The sequence below is a fragment of the Micromys minutus genome (assembly GCF_963924665.1).
Source record: "Micromys minutus genome assembly, chromosome: X".
NCBI lineage: Eukaryota > Metazoa > Chordata > Mammalia > Rodentia > Muridae > Micromys > Micromys minutus.
Genome location: NC_137970.1, coordinates 127,394,831 through 127,414,595, shown reverse-complemented (window position 1 = coordinate 127,414,595; position 19,765 = coordinate 127,394,831). Strand labels below are relative to the sequence as shown.

At 38.4% G+C, this 19,765-nt stretch overlaps 1 protein-coding gene across 1 annotated transcript in view; it reads left to right on the top strand.

The window, feature by feature from the left end:
- The window catches only part of GAB3 (GRB2 associated binding protein 3), a gene marked incomplete at its 3' end in the record, with an annotated part of 99,424 nt that overhangs the window by 53,288 nt on the left and 26,371 nt on the right, over positions 1–19,765 (top strand). The window contains exons 2-4 of the mRNA XM_080909705.1: positions 1,865–2,168; positions 18,390–18,609; positions 19,095–19,647. Of these exons, the coding sequence (XP_080765831.1) occupies positions 1,865–2,168; positions 18,390–18,609; positions 19,095–19,647 (1,077 nt within the window). The remainder of the gene's footprint in view (positions 1–1,864; positions 2,169–18,389; positions 18,610–19,094; positions 19,648–19,765) is intronic.

Here is a 19,765-nt window from a genome sequence, read left to right as displayed (position 1 = left end):
AAATCTCTTTCCAATGCTTTATGTGTATGTAAAGGCAGAACCAGAACTGGCTTTACATGTCCTAACTCAACTCAGTGACTGTCTTCTTGCTTGGTGTCCATTGTCTTGTGTGTGTGTGTGTGTGTGTGTGTGAGAGAGAGAGAGAGAGAGAGAGAGAGAGAGAGAGAGAGAGAGAGAGAGAGAGAGAGAGAAAGAGAGAGAGAGACAGAGAGACAGAGAGAGACAGAGAGACAGAGGGGGGGAGAGATGAATGTACTTTTCCCCTCCCAGTTTCTTGGTCTTGGTCAGAGTAGGCTTAATGCTAGAGATATCAGGCTAGAAAGATTATTCAGCGTTAAGAGCACTGGGTACATTTCCAAAGGTCCTGAATTCAGTTTCTAGCAACCACATGGTAGCTATAAGTGTAGTCCCATGGTGACCAATACTCTCTTCTGGTGTGCAGATAAAACAACTGTACATATAAAACAAATAAACAAAACCATTTTTAAAGCTAGAGCTACAGAAGAATTCCCATTTTATGATCATCATGCCTCCTTGAAGAACCACACATCTGGCTGTCACACATACCACTGCATTATAGAAAAACACCACAGAGCTATAAATCTTGCCACTTGCATTTGTTGCCACCCATTGTACTTTTCTGTGTTCATTCCCACTTGGTGCTAATGTTTCCCATCTCTGCAGAAGAAAGTAGTTCTATGTTATTTATGTGGGCTGGTCCCGTTGCATGAGATTATTAGGGATGCATAAAAGCCCTTCCTCACTTCTCTAAACTGTGGCTGTAAATTGCATTATTAGATTCCCTAATACTGTTATGTACAAGTAAAGCAGACTTGAAAATGGTACACTTTTCCTTTAGTACCAAATGTATTCTTAGAAAGTTTGGTGTGGTTATGAACTGTTAATACCAGCACTTGGGTAATGGAAACAAGAGAAAAATCAGGAAATATAGATAGTCTTAGGGTTTCTATTGCTGTGGTAAAACACCATGACTAAAAAGCAACTTGGGGAGGAAATGGTATTTGGGTCATACTTCTACATCACTGTTAATCATCAAAGGAAGTCAGGACAGGAACTCAAGTAGGGCAGGAACCTGGAGGCAGAAGCTGATGCAGAGGCTACGGAGGGGTGCTGCCTACTGGTTCTCTCTTCATGGTTTTCTCAGCCTAGTTTCTTATAGAACTCAGGGACACCAGCCCAGGGGTGGAACTACCTACAATGGGCTAGACTCTCTCCCATCGATCAGTAATTAGGGAAATGCCCTATAGGCTTGTTTACAATCTGATCTTATAGATGCATTTCCTCAATTAAGGCTTCCTCCTCTCAGAAAACTTTATCCTGCGTCAAGTTGACATAAAACTATCCAACAAATACATACATTACATTTATTTATTTTATGTGTGTGAATGTTTTGCCTGCATATAAATCTGTACACTATGTACAGAACTGATGTCACTGAAATTAGAAGAGGCATCAGATCCCCTGAAACTGGAGTTACAGGTGGCTGTGAGCTGCCATGTAGATACTGGAAAGTGACCCCAGGTTATCTACAAGAGCAGCAATTGCTGTTAACAACTGAGCACCAATACAGCCCCTAGCTCCTTAAATCAAGAATTTGAGGTCATCTTTGGCTTCATAGTGAGTTTGAGCCTAGCCTCGCCTGTATGAGATCCTCCAGCTCCCACCCTCCCTCCCTTCTCTCCCCCCTCTCCCCCTCTCTCTTCCCTCTCTCCCCTTTCTCTCCTTTCTTTCCCCTCTCTTCCCTCTCTCTTAAAAATTGTTACTTTAGAAATAGCAATTTCCCTTGGCAGAGCTTGAGAAAAATGAACTGGTCTAATAGCTTTGTGTTAAATTTCCTCTGCAGGCTTGGCGAAAGCGCTGGTTTGTCCTCAGGCGGGGCCGCATGAGTGGCAATCCTGATGTCTTAGAGTACTACCGCAACAAGCATTCCAGCAAGCCCATCCGCGTGATAGACCTCAGCGAATGCACCGTGTGGAAGCATGCAGGCCCTGGTTTCGTTAGGAAGGAATTTCAGAACAAGTTTGTGTTCATTGTCAAGACCACTTCCCGTACATTCTACCTAGTAGCCAAGACTGAGGAAGAAATGCAGGTGTGGGTGCATAGCATCAGTCAAGTTTGCAATTTCAGTCATCTGGCAGATGGTGAAGGTAAGGGCAGGGTTGGAACTCCTCTGAGCAAAAGGATAGTCTATGATGGTTTGCTGGAACTGAAAAGCTATGGCACATAAGTGATACAAGGTTCCTGACTCTGAGAAGGTATTTTGGCAACCTAATGTATATCACCAGAGCTACTCCTACTAAATTGAATACAACAACAGAAAGCACTGTCTTTCACTTGGTAGTAGTATTCAAGTCAAAATGTGGAAAGGCAAAATCTGCCTATACATATAATATTAGAAATCTTTGCTGATAAACAACCTGGAAGTTTTCTCTGAGTCACATTTGATCATTGGGAGAACTTGACTCAATTCTTTCCTCCTCTTCCTCGTTCTCTTTTTCTTCCTCCTCTGCCCTAATTTTATTCCCTCTCTTCCCTCATTTTCACTCTGTCTCTACATACTACCATTCCCATATAACATACAAGATGGTTGTTAGCCTCACAGTATAATTTACTTCCTTTTGTAGATTTTATTTTTGTGCCTGTATTAGTCATGGTTCTCAAGTAATGGGAGAGAGGGAGGGTGGAGTTTTATTAGAGGGGCTCACAAGTGTGGTACAGCTAGTCCAACAATATCTGTATCATAATGGAAAGGCCAACAATCAGATAGTTGTTCAATCCTTGAGGATGAATGGCTCAGTTGGTCTTCAGTGTATATGGGAACCCTTAAGTATGTTCTAATACCAGCAAAATAATGCCTCAACAGCAGGATAGATGAACTTACTAGCCAGAGTGAGGACAAGCAAACAGAAAACAAAAGCTCCCTCTTTCAGTGTCCTTCTACCATAAGGTGTGGACAAGATTCAGGGTGTGCCATCTCAAATGATCCAATTGTGAAAACCTTTCACAGACATGCTCAGTCACTTGGGTTTTAGTTGATTATAGATGTAGTCAGTTTGACAACAAAGATTAGTCATTACGGAGCCCAATTTCACCATATTCTGACAGTTAAAATAGGGAATTTTCAATTTGGTTCCTTTTAGCTTCTTTATTTAGTTGACAAAAATTGTATCCCTAATCTTGGCACATATTTCAACATTTCAATAACTCTTTTACCATCTACTAAGGAAATATCCACATTATAACACCAGGTGGCAATAGAGAGTCAGAGTTGCATTTTTAAGGCAAACATGCATGTGTGCTTCTGTTTCTTTTCATGAGCCAGCAGAACTTATTAACTGATACTATTTAGTAACATTACTAAGCTTTAAAAGCACTCAAATAAAAGGAAATAAAGAGACAGCAAGTACTTTATCTTTGGTACAACAGATAGAATGTGCAAAGTATCTATCATGGCTAGAGCCTAATGTCAAGCAAACCCCATAAGCCTCCTTGATCATCTCTTCCAGTGGTATTTGCTGCTGAAGCTCCACTACCTTAATTTCTATATTCAGCCAAACTTTTACATCTATACTGTCATGCATCTTGTTGTATGTTTCCTCTTTCATTTCTCCTTCTTTCATTTCCAGCAGTTGTACACACACACACACACACACACACACACACACACACACACACACACACACATTTCCCAGTGGCTCAAAAGGAACTGGAATAAAGCACCAGGAAGAAACCAAACTTCCCCATAACTCCTTTTATTCTCTCAGTTTTTAGGAGAATGTAAAGGCCAAGTTCTTTCCTATTCTTTTCTTCTTCTTCTTCTTCTTCTTCTTCTTCTTCTTCTTCTTCTTCTTCTTCTTCTTCTTCTTCTTCTTCTTCTTCTTCTTCTTCTTCTTCTTCTTCTTCTTCTTCTTCTTCTTCTTCTTCTTCTTCTTCTTCTTCTTCTTCTTCTTCTTCTTCTTCTTCTTCTTCTTCTTCTTCTTCTTCTTCTTCTTCTTCTTCTTCTTCTTCTTCTTCTTCTTCTTCTTCTTCTTCTTCTTCTTCTTCTTCTTCTTCTTCTTCTTCTTCTTCTTCTTCTTCCTTCTTCTTCTTCTTCTTCTTCTTCTTCTTCTTCTTCTTCTTCTTCTTCTTCTCTTTTCTCTCTCTCTCTCTAAGTTGCTTTATTTTATATTGGACATCTTCTTTTGTTGATATTTCTTTTTTCTCTCTCTCTTACAACTTTATTTTTTAAAAAGAGGGATATATTTTACAATTTTATTTTAAAAAAGATACACATACAGATTTTTAAAAGCATTTTTGCATAACACTATATGAGTATGTTTTTGTGAGCACTTAATTCTTTTAGAAGTTTGATAGCATAATTGAAATCCCGAAAGTTACCATAAAGTACATATAAGACAGAACATAACATGGAAACAGTCAGTTTTCTTGGTGAGTATAGATTAAGCATAATGATCTTTAAATACCAAAAATTGCCACAAGGCTATATTCTTAGCTCTTGGATTATTGATTTAAGGTCCAGGTGTATCACAATCTGAGAGTGTGCTATACATTTTTTTTCTAAGAATGATTGAGGCTTTCGTTTTTTTTGGCTTTTGTTTTTCTTGAGCTTCATATGGCTTGTAGGGTGTTTCTGGGGTGTTCAGAGCTTTACGGGGTTAGTATCCAATTATCAATGACTGCATATTATGTCTGTTCTTTTGTGACTGGGTTACCTCACTCAGGATGATATCATTTAGATGCATTTATTTTCTTAGGAATTTGATAAAGTCATTGTTTCTGATAGCTGAGTAATACTCCATTGTGTAAATATACCACAATTTTTGTATCAATTCATCTAACTGAAGGACATCTGGGTTCTTTCCAGCTTCTGGCTATTATAAATAGGGCTGCTATTAACATTGTGGTGCTTGTGCCCTTAATGTATGTTGGAGCATCTCTGGGGTTTATACCAAGAAGTGGAATAACTGGTCTTCAAATAGGACTATGTCCAATTTTCTGAGGAATCACCAGACTGATTTCCAGAGTGGTTGTACCAGTTTACAACCCCACTAACAGTGGAGGAGTGTTCCTCTTTCTCCACATCCTCACCAGCATCTGCTGTCATCTGAACTTTTGATCTTAGCCATTCTGGTTGGTGTGAGGTGGAATCTCAGGGTTGTTTTGATTTGCATTTCCCTGATGGCTAATGATATCCAGCACTTCCTTAGATGCCTCTCAGCCATTCGATATTCCTCAATTGAGAACTTTTTGTTTAGCTCTGTACCCCATTTTTTAATAGGGTTGTTTGATTCTCTGGTGTCTAACTTCTTGAGTTCTTTGTATACCTTGGATATTAGATCTCTATCAGATGTGGAGTTGGTAAAGAAGTTTTCCCAATCTGTTGGCTGCTGTTCTGTTTTCTTGACACTGTCCTTAGCCTTACAGAAATCTTGCAGTCTTGTTAAGTTCCATTTAAATATCTTTGATCTTAGAGCACAAGCCATTGGTGTTATGTTCAAGAAATTTTCCCCGGTGCCTATGTGTTCGAAGGTTTTCCCTACTTTCTTTTCTAATAGTTTGAGTGTACCTGATTAAATGTGGAGATTTTTGATCCAGTTGCACTTGAGCTTTGTATAAGGAGATAAGAAAGGGTCTATTTTAATTCTTCTGCCTGCTGATTGCCAATTGAACCAGCACCATTTGTTGAAGAGGCTGTTCTTTTTTCATTGAATGTTTACAGCTCCTTTGTCAAAGATCAAGTGATTATATATGCGAGGGTTCATTTCTGGATCTTCTATTCTGTTCCATTGAACAACGTTCCTATCTCTGTACCAGTACCATGCGTTTTTTGTTTTTGTTTTTGTTTTTTAACACAATTGCCTTGTAATATAGCTTTAGGTCAGAGATGGTGATTCTTGCAGATGTTTTTTTGTTGTTGAGGATGGATTGCAATATTCTAAGTTTTTTGTTATTCCAGATAAATTTACAAATTGCTCATTCCAGCTGTATGAAGAATTGAGTTGGAATTTTGATGGGGATTGCATTGAATCTGTAGATTACTTTCGGTAAGATGGCCATTTTTACAATGTTGATCCTTCCAATCCATGAGCATGGGAGATCTTTCCATTTTCGGAGATCTTCTTCAATTTCTGTCTTCAGTGATTTGAAGTTCTTGTCATACAGGTCCTTCACTTGCTTAATTAGATTCAGACCAAGATATTTCATATTGTTTCTGACTATTGTGAAGGGTATCGTTTCCCTAATTTCTTTCTCCAAATGATTGTACTTTGAGTAGAGGAAGGCTACTGATTTGTTTGAGTTAATTTTATATCCGGCCACGTTGCTGAACTTGTTTATCAGCTGTAAAAGTTCTCTGATGGAATTTTTTGGGGTCACTTACTAATACTATCATGTCATCTGAAAATAGTGATATTTGTACTTCTTCCATTCTAATTTGTATCCCTTTGATTTCCTTTTGCTGTCTAATTGCTCTGGCCAGGACTTCCAGTACTATGTTGAATAGGTAGGGGGAGAGTGGGCAGCCTTGTTGATTCCCTGATTTTAGTGGGATTGCTTCAAGTTTCTCACTGTTAAGTTTAATGTTGGCTATTGGTTTGCTGTATATTGTTTTTATTATGTTATGTATGGGCCTTGGATTCGTTTTCTTTCCAAGACTTTCTACATGAAGGGGTGTTGAATTTTGTCAAATGCTTTCTGAGCATCTAGTGAGATGACCATGTGGTTTTTTTTTTCTTTGAGTTTGTTTATATGATGGATTACATTGATGGTTTTCTGTATATCAAAACATCCCTGCATCCCAGGGATGAAGCCTACTTGGTCAAGGTGAATGATCATTTTTATGTGTTCTTGGATTTGGTTTGCAAGGATTGTGTTGAGTACTTTTGCATCAATGTTCATAAGTGAGATTGGTCTGAAGTTCTCTTTCCTTGTAGGGTCTTTGTGTGGTTTAAGAATGAGGGTTATTTTTGGCATCAAAAAAATGAGCTAGGGAGTGTTCCATCTGACTGTATTTTGTGGAATAATATAGAGAGTATTGGTATTAGGTCCTCAAGACATGTCTGATAGAATTCTGCACTGAACCCATCTGGACCTGGGCCTTTTTTTGGTTGGGAGGCTTTTGATGACTGCTTCTATTTCTTTAGATGTTATGGAATTATTTAGATGGTTTACCTGGTCCTGGTTTAACTTTAGTATTTGGTATCTGTCTAGGAATTCATCCATTTACTCCAGATTTTTCATCTTTGTTGAGTATAGGCTTTTGTAGTAGGATCTGATGATTTCTTGAATTTCCTCAGTTTCTGTTGTTATGTCTCCACTTTCCTTTCTGATTTTGTTAATTTGGATACTCTCTCTTTGCCCTCTAGTTAGTCTGGCTAAGGGTTTATCAATCTTGTTAATTTTCTCAAATTTCTCAGCTCTTGGTTTTGTTGATTCTTTGAATGGTTCTTTTTGTTTCTATTTGGTAAATTTCTGCTCTGAGTTTGATTATTTCTTGCCATCTACTCCTCTTAAGTGTATCTCCTTCCTTTTGTTCTAGATCTTTCAACTGTGCTGTCAAGTTGCTAGTTGGTAAGGTTAAGTGTTTATCAATCTTGTTAATTTTCTCAAAGAACCAGCTCTTGGTTTTGTTGATTCTTTGGATGATTCCTTTTGTTTTGATTTGGTCAATTTCTGCTTTGAGTTTGATTATTTCTTGCTGTCTACTCCTCTTGGTTGTGTCTGCTTTCTTATGTTCTAGAGCTTTCAACTGTGCTATCAACTTGCTGGTGTATGCTCTCTCCAGTTTCTTTTGGAAGCACTCAGAGGTATGAGTTTTCCTCCTAGTACTGCTTTTATTGCAACCCATAGGTTTGGATATGCTGTGCTTTCATTTTCATTAAATTGTAGAAAATCCCTAATTTATTTCTTGAACATGCTATGTTTTAGTAGAGCATTGTTCATCTTCCATGTGTATATGGGCTTTTTGTTGTCTTTGTGGTTATTAAAGACAAGCCTTAGTCCATGGTGATCTGATAGGATGCATGAAAGTATTTCAATCTTCTCATATCTATTGAGGCTTGTTTTGTGACTGATTATATGGTCAGTTCTGGAGAAGGTGTTGTGAGGTGCTGAGAAGAAGTTGTATTCTTTTGTTTTAGGGTGAAATGTTCTGTAGATGTCTATTAATTGCAATTGGTTCAAAGTCTCCGCTAGTTTCACTGTGTCTCTGTTCAGTTTCTGCTTCTGTGATCTGTCCATTAATGAGAGTGGGGTGTTGAAGTCTCCCACTATTATTCTGTGTGGTGCAATGTATTTTTTGAGCTTTAGTAGGGTTTCTTTTATGAATATAGGTGCTCTTGTATTTGGAGCATATATGCTAAGGATTGAGTTTTTCCCCTGATAAATTTTCTTGTAATGAGTAAAAGTGTCCTTCCTTATCTTTTTTGATATCTTTTGGTTGAAAATCTCCTTTTTTCAATATTAGAATGGCTACTGGAGTCTGTTTCTTGGGGCCATTTGATTGGAAGGTTTTTTTTCCCAGCCTTTTACTCTGAGATAGTGTCTGTTTTTGTCTCTGAGATGAGTTTCCTCATCTCAATGTTGGATTCTGTTTATGTATCAAGTCTGATAGCCTATATCTTTTTATTTGGGAATCGAGTCCATTTATGTTAACAGATGTTAAGGAATGGTGGTTGCTGTTTTCTGCTATCTTCATTTTAGATGTAGAATTATGTTTGTGTGTCTTTCTTCTTTTGGTTTTCTTGCTTATTTTCTTGTTTTTTCTAGAATGTATTTTCCCTCCTTGTGTTGGGTTTTCCATCTATTATTCTTTGTAGGTTTGGATTTGTCATCAGATATTGTGTAAATTTAGTTTTGTAGTGAAATATCTTGGTCTCTCCATCTATGGTGATTTGGAATTTTGCTGGGTATAGTAGCCTGGGCTGACATTTGTGTTCTCTTAGGATCTGCATGATATCTGTCCAGGATCTTCTAGCTTTCATAGTCTCTGTTGAGAAGTTGGGTGTAATTCTGATTGGTCTCCCTTTATATGTTACATGACCTTTTTCCCTTATTGCTTTTAGTATTCTTTGTATGTTTTGAACACTTCGCTTTTTGACTATTATGTGTTGGGAAGAATTTCTTTTCTGGTCCACTCTATTTAGAGTTCTTTAGGCTTCTTTTATGCTCATGGTCATCTCATTTTTAAGGGTAGGGAAGTTTTCTTCTTCGATTTTTTGAAGATATTTACTGTGCATCTTAGTTGATATTCCTTGCCCTCTTCTATTCCTATCATACTTAGGTTTGGTTTTCTCATTGTGTTCTGGATCTCATGGACATTTTGGGTTAGGAGCTTTTTGGTTTTTGCATCTTCTCTGAATTTTTTGTCTGTGTTTTTAATGTTGTCTTCGGCCCCTGAGATTCTCTATTCCATCTCTTGTAGTATGTTTGGAGATGCTTGCATCTGTGACTCCTGGTTTCTTTTGTAGGTTTTCCATCTCCAGGGTTGTCTCTTTTTCTGTTTTCTTTATTGTTTCTATTTCCATTTTCAACTCCTTCATCTCTTTGATTCTGTTTTTCTGTAGTTTTTCGAGTTCTTGGAGTGTTTTTTGTGTTTCTTCTTTAAAAGCTTCTATTTGTTTAAGGTTGTCCTCTCGTACTTGTTTAAGGGGGTTATTCATGCTTTTCTCAAAGATCTCCATCATCATCTTGAGGTATGATTTCAGGTCTGAGTATTCTTTTTCTGGAGTGTTTGGCAATCCATTGCTTGCTATTATGGGAGAGCTGGATTCTGATGTTGCCATGTTGTCTTGTTTTCCATTGCTTATGGTCTTTTGTTTTCCTCTTGCCATCTTGTTTTCTGTGATTATATGTGGTCTTGTTGTTAGTGATTGGTACCTGTCTCTCTCCTGGACCGGAGGGCCCATGGTTTTAGGAAGAAAATTATTTCTGAGTGTTCGTCTTTTAGTGGGCAAACAGTGAGTTTTTGTAGCAGTGACTCAGCTCTGTCTTTGTCAGCTAGATTTGGGAGCTTTTGTGAGGCTGTTCTGGTAGCTCAGCCCTGTGCCTACACTTCCTGAGTACTACTGGCAAGGACCTGGCTCTTTCTCCTGGCCACAACAGACCCTTTTCCAGATAGCATAGTACTTTCTGCTCTTTGAAGACTCCCGATGTGCTCTCCCTAGGCCTATGTGTCAGGCTCCCCTCTGGTCCAGTAAGAGGGTCTGTAGAGTTGAACTTTAAGCACTGCCTTTCACAGGCAAACTCCTGCTCCCACTGACAAGGACCTGTGCCTGTGTGTCTAGACTTTGAGCCATGGCTTTCCGAATGGATCCTGATTCCCTATGCCAGAGATCCTGCCACACTGTGGACCAGAGGGGCACATTTTCCGTGTACTCTGCTTAGCCCTCTCTGCGCTTTGTTTACTCACAGAGCAGTATTACCAGGCATGTCTCCCTGGATCTTTGCTTTTCCTGGTGGCAAAGGGCCGGAGCGTTTGGTCCCCGCTCACAGGCTTTCCAGGTGGATACCGAGTTCCTATGCCAGAGGTCAGGCTCTACTAAACAGGAGGGGCGCGTTTTCTGTGTCTTGTTTACATTTCAAATGTTAGCTCCTTTCTCTGTTTCCCCTTGGTAATCCCCCATCCCATTCCTCTCCCCCTGCCTCTATGAGAGTGCTCTGTCAGAGCCTCTCAAGAGACATCTCTTGTTAGCGAGCTCTTCTTGGCAGCTGCAAGAGTGACTGGGTTTGGTGACTGTAAATGGCATAGATCTCCAGGTGGAGCAGTCTCTGAATGGCAATTCCTTCAGTCTCTGCTCCACACTTTGTCTCTGTATTTTCTCCTATGAGTATTTTGGTCCCTCTTTTAAGGACTGAAGCATCCACACTTTGGTCTTCCAACTTCCTTAGCTTCATGTGGTCTATGGATTGTATCTTGTGTATTCCAATCTTTTGGGCTAATACCCACTTATTAATGAGCACACAAGTCCCTTTTTTCATCTGAAATCCATATTATAAAGGATTTCTTGCCCTTTTATTGACAAGTGGTGGATTTTAAAGTTCCAAATAGATGCCCAAAGCCTAAAATAGTAACGAGGTTTATTTTGATGGTATATCATTTTCTCTACATATAGACACACAAATTTAATGCCTTTCTATCTTATGTAAGTATTTTTCATACACTATGACAGTCATCAGAAACTTTTGTAGTGAGACAGCAAGATTAGTACATATTTCTTTTTCCTTTACAATTTCATAAATAGAAGGCTCATTCTTATGTTAATCTTGCAACCTTAGTATAAGTTTTTTTTTTCTTTTATGTGAAAATATGTCACCTGTTTTTACTAACAGAAGCACTTCATGGCTTTTATTTTACACAAGCAGATCACTGGGATTACTAATTTTACACATTGGGGCTATTATTAATCTAAAAAAAGTTACTTAAAAATCACTGTGGTGTTGTGACAATTAACATGGTAACAAAGAGGTTTGTTAAATGCCTGATGGACACATATGCTAGACATAGAGAAGATTAAAATCCCAGGCATCCATCTTACCAAAAGCAGTCTACAGATTCAATGCAATTCCCATCAAAATTCCAACTCAATTGTTCTTAGAGTTGGAAAGGGCAATTTGCAAATTCATCTGGAGTAACAAAAAACCTAGAATAGTGAAATCTATCCTTAACAACAAGAAAACTTCTGCAGGAATCACCATCCCCGACCTCAAGCTATATTACAAAGCAACTGTTTTAAAAACCGCATGGTACTGGTACAGAGATAAGCAGGTAGATCAATGGAACAGAATAGAAGATCCAGAAATGAACGCTCACACATATGGGCGCTTGATTTTGACAAAGGAGCTGAAAACATTCAATGGAAAAAGAACAGCCTCTTCAACAAATGGTATTGGTCCACCTGGCAGTCAGCATACAGAATAATGAAAATAGATCCTTTCTTATCTCCTTGTACAAAGCTCAACTGCAAGTGAATTAAAGATCTCTACATGAAACCAGGTACAATGAAACTATTAGAAGAGAAAGTGGAGAAAAGCTTAGAACACATAGATATGGGAAAACTTCCTGATCAGAACACCAATGGCTTGTGCTCTAAGACTAAGGATCAAGAAATGGGACTTAATGAGATTGCAAAGTTTCTGTAAGGTTAAGGACAGTGTCAAGAAAACAAAACGGTAGCCAACAGATAGGGAAAAGATCTTTACCAACTCCACATCTGATAGAGGTCTAATATCCAATATATACAAAGAACTTAAGAGGCTAGACTCCAGAGAATCAAATAATCCTATTAAAAATGGGATACAGAGCTAAATAAAGAATCCTCAGTTGAGGAATATCGAGTGGTTGAGAAGCACCTAAGGAAATGCACGACATCCCTAGTCATCAGGGAAATGCAAATCAAAACAACCCTGAGGTTCCTCCTCACACCAACCAGAATGGCTAAGATCAAAAATTCAGATGACAGCATGTAGGGAGCCGTTTGTGCGCACCCAAACATGGTGCCGGCTTCCCACCGAGAATTCAGCAAACAGCTGTTGCCTAGCCAAGAGACTTAATGCGCATGTGCCACATACGTCATAGCCCGCTCTCGGGGCATACTATTGAGTTACTGGAGGGCGCACCAATCATGTAGCGACACGAGTCTCCTAGGCAGATATAGCAGTGCATTTCTCCCCCACATGGAGAGGAAGACAGAGGAAGAGAGGAAGATAGTGGAGAGATTGCGGGAGACCCCACGTGGAGGGATGGCAGAGAGATACCACGTGGAGAGAGACTCGGTAAAAGGTTGCGGGAGATCCCAAGTGGACAGAGACTGGACAGAGAGATCGCACATGGGGGACTGCGCGTGAGAGGTCGCCTAGACAGTAGGACCCGGTAGGGAGTCCCCGGCCCAGAGAGAAGTTTCCTGCTCAAGAAGCCCCCTGCTCAAAGTGCTGGACAATAAAGGTTATCCGCAGAAGAATCTGTTTGTTTGTTGCACGCCTGTTCCTAGCGGCGGGAAGCGTGGGCGCGTGACAACAGCAGATGCTGGCGAGGATGTGGAGAAAGAGGAACACTCCTCCACTGTTGGTTGGGTTGTAAGCTGGTACAACCACTCTAGAAATCAGTCTGGCGATTCCTCAGATAATTTGACATAGTACTACCTGAAGACCCAGTTATTCCACTTCTGGGCATATACTCCAGAGATGCTCCAATATACAACAAAGACACATGTTCCACCATCTTTATAGCAGCCTTATTTATAATAGCCAGAAGCTGAAAAGAACACAGATGTCCTTCAGTAGATGAATGGATCCAGAAGTTTTGGTATATTTACACAGTGGAGTACTACCCACCTATTAGAAACAATGACCTTATAAAATTACTAGGAAAATGGATGTATCTACAGAATATCATCCTGAGTGAGGCAAACCAGTCTCAAAAGAACAGTCATAATATGCAGTCACTGATAATTGGATACCAGCCCCAGAAAGCTCTGAATACCCAAGAAACAACTCATAGACCATATGAAGCTCAAAAAAGAGGTCAAAAAGTGGAAGCCTCAGTTCTTCTTAGAAAAAAAACAATAAGTGTATAGCACCCTCTCAGACTGGGGTACACCTAGACCTTAAATAATTAATAACTCAAGAGCTAAGAATAGCTTTGTGACAATATTTGGTATTTAAAAATCATCGTGTTTAATCTTTTCACGGCAAGAAAACTTTGACTATCTCCATGTTAAGTTATGTTGTACATATACTTTATGATCATTGTAAATAGTAAGATTTCAATGCATACTATCAAACCTTTAAAAAATCAAGAACTGACAAAAACATATTCATACAGTTTTATGCTAAAATGGTTTTAATAATCTGTACATGTATCTCTGATTTTTTAAAATAATGGTGTAAGGAAATAAATAAATAAAACCTCTCTCACTGGGAAGATATTAGAAACTCCAAAAAACAAAAAACAAAAAAATCCCAAAAAACAAAAAAACCAACACCCATGTTCTAGCCAACTTAAATTCTTTTAAACTGACTTGCCATTACCTAACCACTTCTTTTGGCATTTTAAAAACTGATTGCTTGAGCAAAACTTCCCCATGTAGCTTTAGATCAAGATACCAGGTATATGGATAGGAGTGGAAGCATCTCCACAGAAGAAGGGGAGGATGGAGGGGTGATGGGAGAGGGGGTAAAGAGGATAAAATTTGAAATTTAAATACATAACATATCAAAGAAACACCGAAAAACTTTAAACAGCAATACACTGTACACCATTTCCAATATTTGAATACTCATTTTATATCACTGTGTGATGTTTCAATATCTCTATTTGCATTTTTAGATTTAGTAGAAAACATCTTCAAATCCATATTAATAAATCTTATTTGATTCAATAATATTTTATATATACATATGTAAGAAGTACATATGGTTGTCTATTTATTAACATAATGGTCAATATTAGTAAAATTAAGTGTTCATCTAATAAAAAAAACAAAGATACAGAAAAAAATCCTAGGCACCACATGGTGAATGGCATAAAAGCTTATCATAGTATACATAATGCCTCACAATTTAAAACTTATGACTTTCAGGGATAGAGAGATGGCTCAGTGGTGAAGAGTGCATACAGCTCTGACAGAGAACCTGTTTTTTGTTTCCATCGCCCACATTAGACAGTGTATAACTTATTGTAATTCCAGATCCAAAGGATCCAAAGCCCTTTTCTGGCCTTCACATCACTGTGATCAATGTGTATATATGCACACTCATATAACTATGTACACACACACACACACACACAGAGAGAGAGAGACATAGAGAGACAGAGAGAGACAGAGACAGACAGACAGACAGAAAGAAATAGAGAGAGAGACAGAGCGAGAGTAAGAGAAAGACAGAGAAAATTGAGAGAGAGAGAGAGAGAGAGAGAGAGAGAGAGAGAGAGAGAGAGAGAGAGAGAGAGAGATGCTGCTTCATGCTGCTTCCTTATTTGCCATTTCATATTTTTAGACCAAGGTTGATTTCAGGTAAATAAAACCACAGAAACTGTAAGTACAATAGGAAAAAACAACTGTACAGTACTCCAACAGCTACAGGCTAGTGAACATTGTATCTTCCTTATGAAATTTTTTACCCCATATTGACTCTGTGGTAGATGTGCTAGTGTCATTTCTGTGTTATATACAAGGGACATGTGAAGAAAACAGATGATAGCTAGAACCCAGACATGACCTCAGGAAGTTCAGAGTCACTTTGACTGAGGAACCCTGTATTGAAAACTGTGGTCAGGGTGTAATATCTAAGAGAAGAATTTAAAAAATGACTCACACAAAAGAAAAAAAAATAAAAGCAAGCTTTTTATAGGCTTTTTATGATCTGGAGTTTTCATTAGTTCTTTATTCTCATTAATTTTTGACTTCCGTTCTTAGGCTTTGGTGGGATTAGTGTTCCTGAGAAACAGAAGGTTACCTAGCCACCACAGCACACTGCTCCTTTCTTTTTCCTTATATATAACAATTATTAATATCCCTGTATTTGTGTGTTGTTTGTGTGACTCCTATAGTATAGTGTAAACCCAAGTAAAACAGGGTCTTTGTTTCAGCTACATCAACAGAGTTAGAAAGGTTCTAGTCACATACATAGATGCACTAATAGATTTTTTTATATAAGCATGAATATATACAGTTTATGCATATGTAATATGTTAGGCTTTTTGATGCAGTGAAAAAATGTAATATGTTAGGCTTTTTGATGCAGTGAAAAAAAGAGGGGGACAGATTTATTTTGTCTGATATTTAAGTCCATGTTTGCTCAGCTTCTTTGTTTGTATGCCTATTATTATCAGAGTATTGTGAGGCAGATGATCATAGCTGCAAGAATATGTGCTCATCACATTTGTTCACATCACAGTAGACAGAAGCAAGGGGAGTAAATGCCTATACTTATGGGCTTCTTTCTTCTCTTTTTCTTTCATCCAAGATCCTAGTTCATTAGCTGATCTACACACTTTTCTCTATTCTCACAGATCTGTACTTGAATAACTTTTAAGTCATTTTTTATTCCAGCCATATTGATAAAATTAATCATTTTCTTTGTTCATCTGATAACTTATCAAATCCCCTTAAACTATACTTAAACTCCAAATAAAGACAGAAATATGATTTTAATTTTACCTAACTATCCTGCACACAACTAAAAACATACAAATTCTTTTCCCAAAGAAACAATAAATTCAGTGTTACTCAAAAATTCAAGTATAAAATCTTATCTGGAGACTAGAAGCAATCCCTTGTTTGTGAGTCCCTATAAAATTCAAACTATTTACATACTCCCAACACAAAATGACACAGACTAAACATTCCAATTTCAAAAGGCAGGGATGGAGGCATAAGAAATGAGAGATGGGGCCCAAGCAAAGTCAAGACCCAGCCAAACAAATTTTAAATTCTGTAGTTTAAGTTCTTTAGCTGGAGTATAGAGCACTATAATGTGAGCTCCTCCGGGTTTGGTTTGGAGAGTCATGCACCTCCAGGCTTGTTAGCTACTACAGCTCATATGGTTTCCTTCCAAGGCTAGTTCCTCTTGCTCCTAGTGCCTTTCTTTGGAAGACATTTTGTGGTCAGGCAATGGTGGATCACATCTTTACTCCTAGCAATCAGGAAGCAGAGGCAGGTTGATCTCTGAGTTTGAGGCCAGCCTGGTCTAAGTAAGTACCAGGACATCCAAGGCTACACAAATAAACCCTGTCTCAAAACAAAACAAACAAAGATGTTCCATTTTCTTGACATTTCCAGCTTCTTGAATTTTTCCTTGTATCTTTAGCTTCATTCACATAACTTTATACAATTGCCTCTAATGGATTCTTCACAAAGAATATGATCCTGGTACACATTGTCTGGTTTCTCAGACTTTCCTTTGAAGTCTATAAGGACATCCCCAAGACCCTAAGACCCTTAGCTTCAATATCCTTGCAAAACTAGCATCTTGTAAATGATGCTAGTGTCTGCTATCAGTTCAAGGTTGTAGCTAGCCCTTCTTGAAACATGGCTGCAGCAACATCCAAATACCTGTGCTACTGATCTTGGGTATTGCATCCTGTAATTGGGGTACCATGACAGCACTCTCTTCTCAAAGAAGAGTCTTTCAAATGAGTTTATACTTTAACACTTTATCCTTGTAATGGCTAGGGTCACACTGATTCCCAAGGTATTATCAACATAGCTTTTCTGTTTTCCTGGTGCAAAGTACTTCACATTACTAGTATTTTTGTAATTGCTACACATTTTGAGGTTGGGCCCAGTGCCTTGATTTTGGTAGGCATGCACTCTATCACTGTCCTACATACCCCAACTATTTAATTTCCTTTTTAAAAAAATATTTATTTATTTATTTATTTAATATATATAAGTACACTATAGCTGTCGTCAGACACACCAGAAGAGGGTGTCAGATATCATTACAGATGGTTCTGAGCCACCATGTGGTTTCTGAGAATTGAACTCAGGACCTCTGAAAGAGCAGTCAATGCTCTTGACCACTGAGCCATCTCTTCAATCCCATTTAACTACTTTTTAATGATGCTATTTCTTTTTTAGAAATCATGACTTATTTTTTGTTTGTTTGTTTTGTTTTGTTTTTCAAGACAGGTTTTCTCTGTGTAATATTCCTGACTGTTCTGTAACTTGATCTGTAGACCAGGTTGTCTTTAAACTCACAGAACTGCCTGTTTCTGCCTCCTAAGTGCTGGGAATAAAGATATGTACTGCTGCAACCACCACCCAGACATCATGACTTCAAAAGTTTTTACCACCTCCAAATAATGCTACCAAAATATCAATTTCTTAGTAGATTAATCAATTTTAATGAGAGTCTACATGATACACTCAATGATTCAATTCATTAGTTAATGTTAAAGCCTTTAACACACGAACCTTGCATCATATCTAAATCATAATATTTATCTGCATGAATGAATATGTAAGTATATAGAGACTTGTTATGCATAAATAATATGTACATGTGTATGTATAGTGTTGAGTAAATAGCAGTACAAGGCTGCTACTGAGGACTGATAAACTATTGAACTGTAGAATTCTTGGGAGTTTTGGTGGTGGTGGTGGTGGTGGTGGTGGTGGTGTGTGTGTGTGTGTGTGTGTGTGTGTGTGTGTGTGTGTGTGTTGACTCTTAATTGATTCAACACTTTACCGTTGAAACATTGGTCTTCTTTCCCAGACATTATTTGTAGCCTGAGGAAATGATTGCCTTCACCCATACAAACACCAGGTGTGATTCATATCTTTTATTTGGATTTTGGATGCTGTTTGAAAAACTTTGAATGTCATAGCCATTATTAAAACACTAACCTGAAAAAATGATTTTTCCAGCAGATTCCATGGATAGTCTCTCTCACATGCCCTCCTCCCTCCAGCCATCCCCTGCCAGTTCACTTCATACTGTCCATGTTGCCAACTCTTCCTTGCCAAAAGATGACCGAAACACTAATATTGTAGTCACTGAGAAAACCAGAAGTGAGTCAGAGTTTCTCTTCCTTCCTGATTATCTGATCCTGTCCAACTGTGAGACTGGAAGACTGCACCATTCCAGGTATGCTAACTTTTGGGACTCTGCTGAGTCTTCTAGCTTGTTCTACTCTGTTCACAGAGCCAACACTGCCTTTTGCAGTCTTTGATATGTACTCAAATCACATAGCCAAATATGTTTGTTTAGCAAGAATGATTTCTAGTATGTGGGTCTAGTTTTATCTCTTTCTTAGTATTGCCAAGGACAAGAATAGATGATTATTAATATCACTATTAAAAAGAAGTGTATACTAAATAAAATGAGTTATGGGTTGCAACATTGTGGCTTTCATTTTTAACCTTGCATTTTCATACTCATTGTGCTATGTAGGATTAAAAAAAAACCAACATACTTCTTTCTGTACTAAGAAGTTGGTATAACTGTGAGTTGAGAAAAAAAAGTCTACAAGTAGAACAACTTGTGGCATATGACAACTTATAATGAGGTACATGTGGATTTTGTGTGTGGATGTCTACATATCAATCAAATTTATTTTTTTTTGTCTTCAGTCTTCCTAACAGATGTGATAGCTGGTCAAATTCAGATCACTCGTTGGCACAGACTTCATTTGATGATGTTTTTCTTGATAGTCTACAGCCATTTACCTCTAGTAATTTGGTCCATCCCTTGCACCATGGGAAAGTATCTCAGGATTTTCCTTCCATAAGGCCCCAAGATTCTTTAATCTGGAGTAGAAAAATCAATGGCCTTTCCAGGAACCATGTGTCTGCTTCACCATTGCTGGACTCTTCCTTACATCCCACAGTTCATGTAGAAGGAAAGCAAGTTTTCTTACCCAGTGGGATAAAAGGACTAAACATGTCTAACACACCACCTCCTCGTCCCCCTAAGCCAAGTTATCTCTCTGAACGGCACCAAGATCAGCCCCTGTTGACTGAGCACAGCAGTAACAAGAAGCCAGTGTACACTATGGTGCCAAGAAGAATCTCTCTCTCTGGGTTAGACCATGTGGGGTCCTGGAAAGGTAAGTGTTGGGTGCTAATATTAAGGCACAGAATTACGGGCAAAGACTATCCTTCACAACTCCTTATCACATCTTATGTCCACATCATAGCATTCTTTGTTGAAACCACTCCTAATGAGGATGAGTGTACAGTGAAAGTACACAGAACTCTTCTGTTCCTGGGTACCCCCACTTCCTTTTTGAACCTAGCCACCA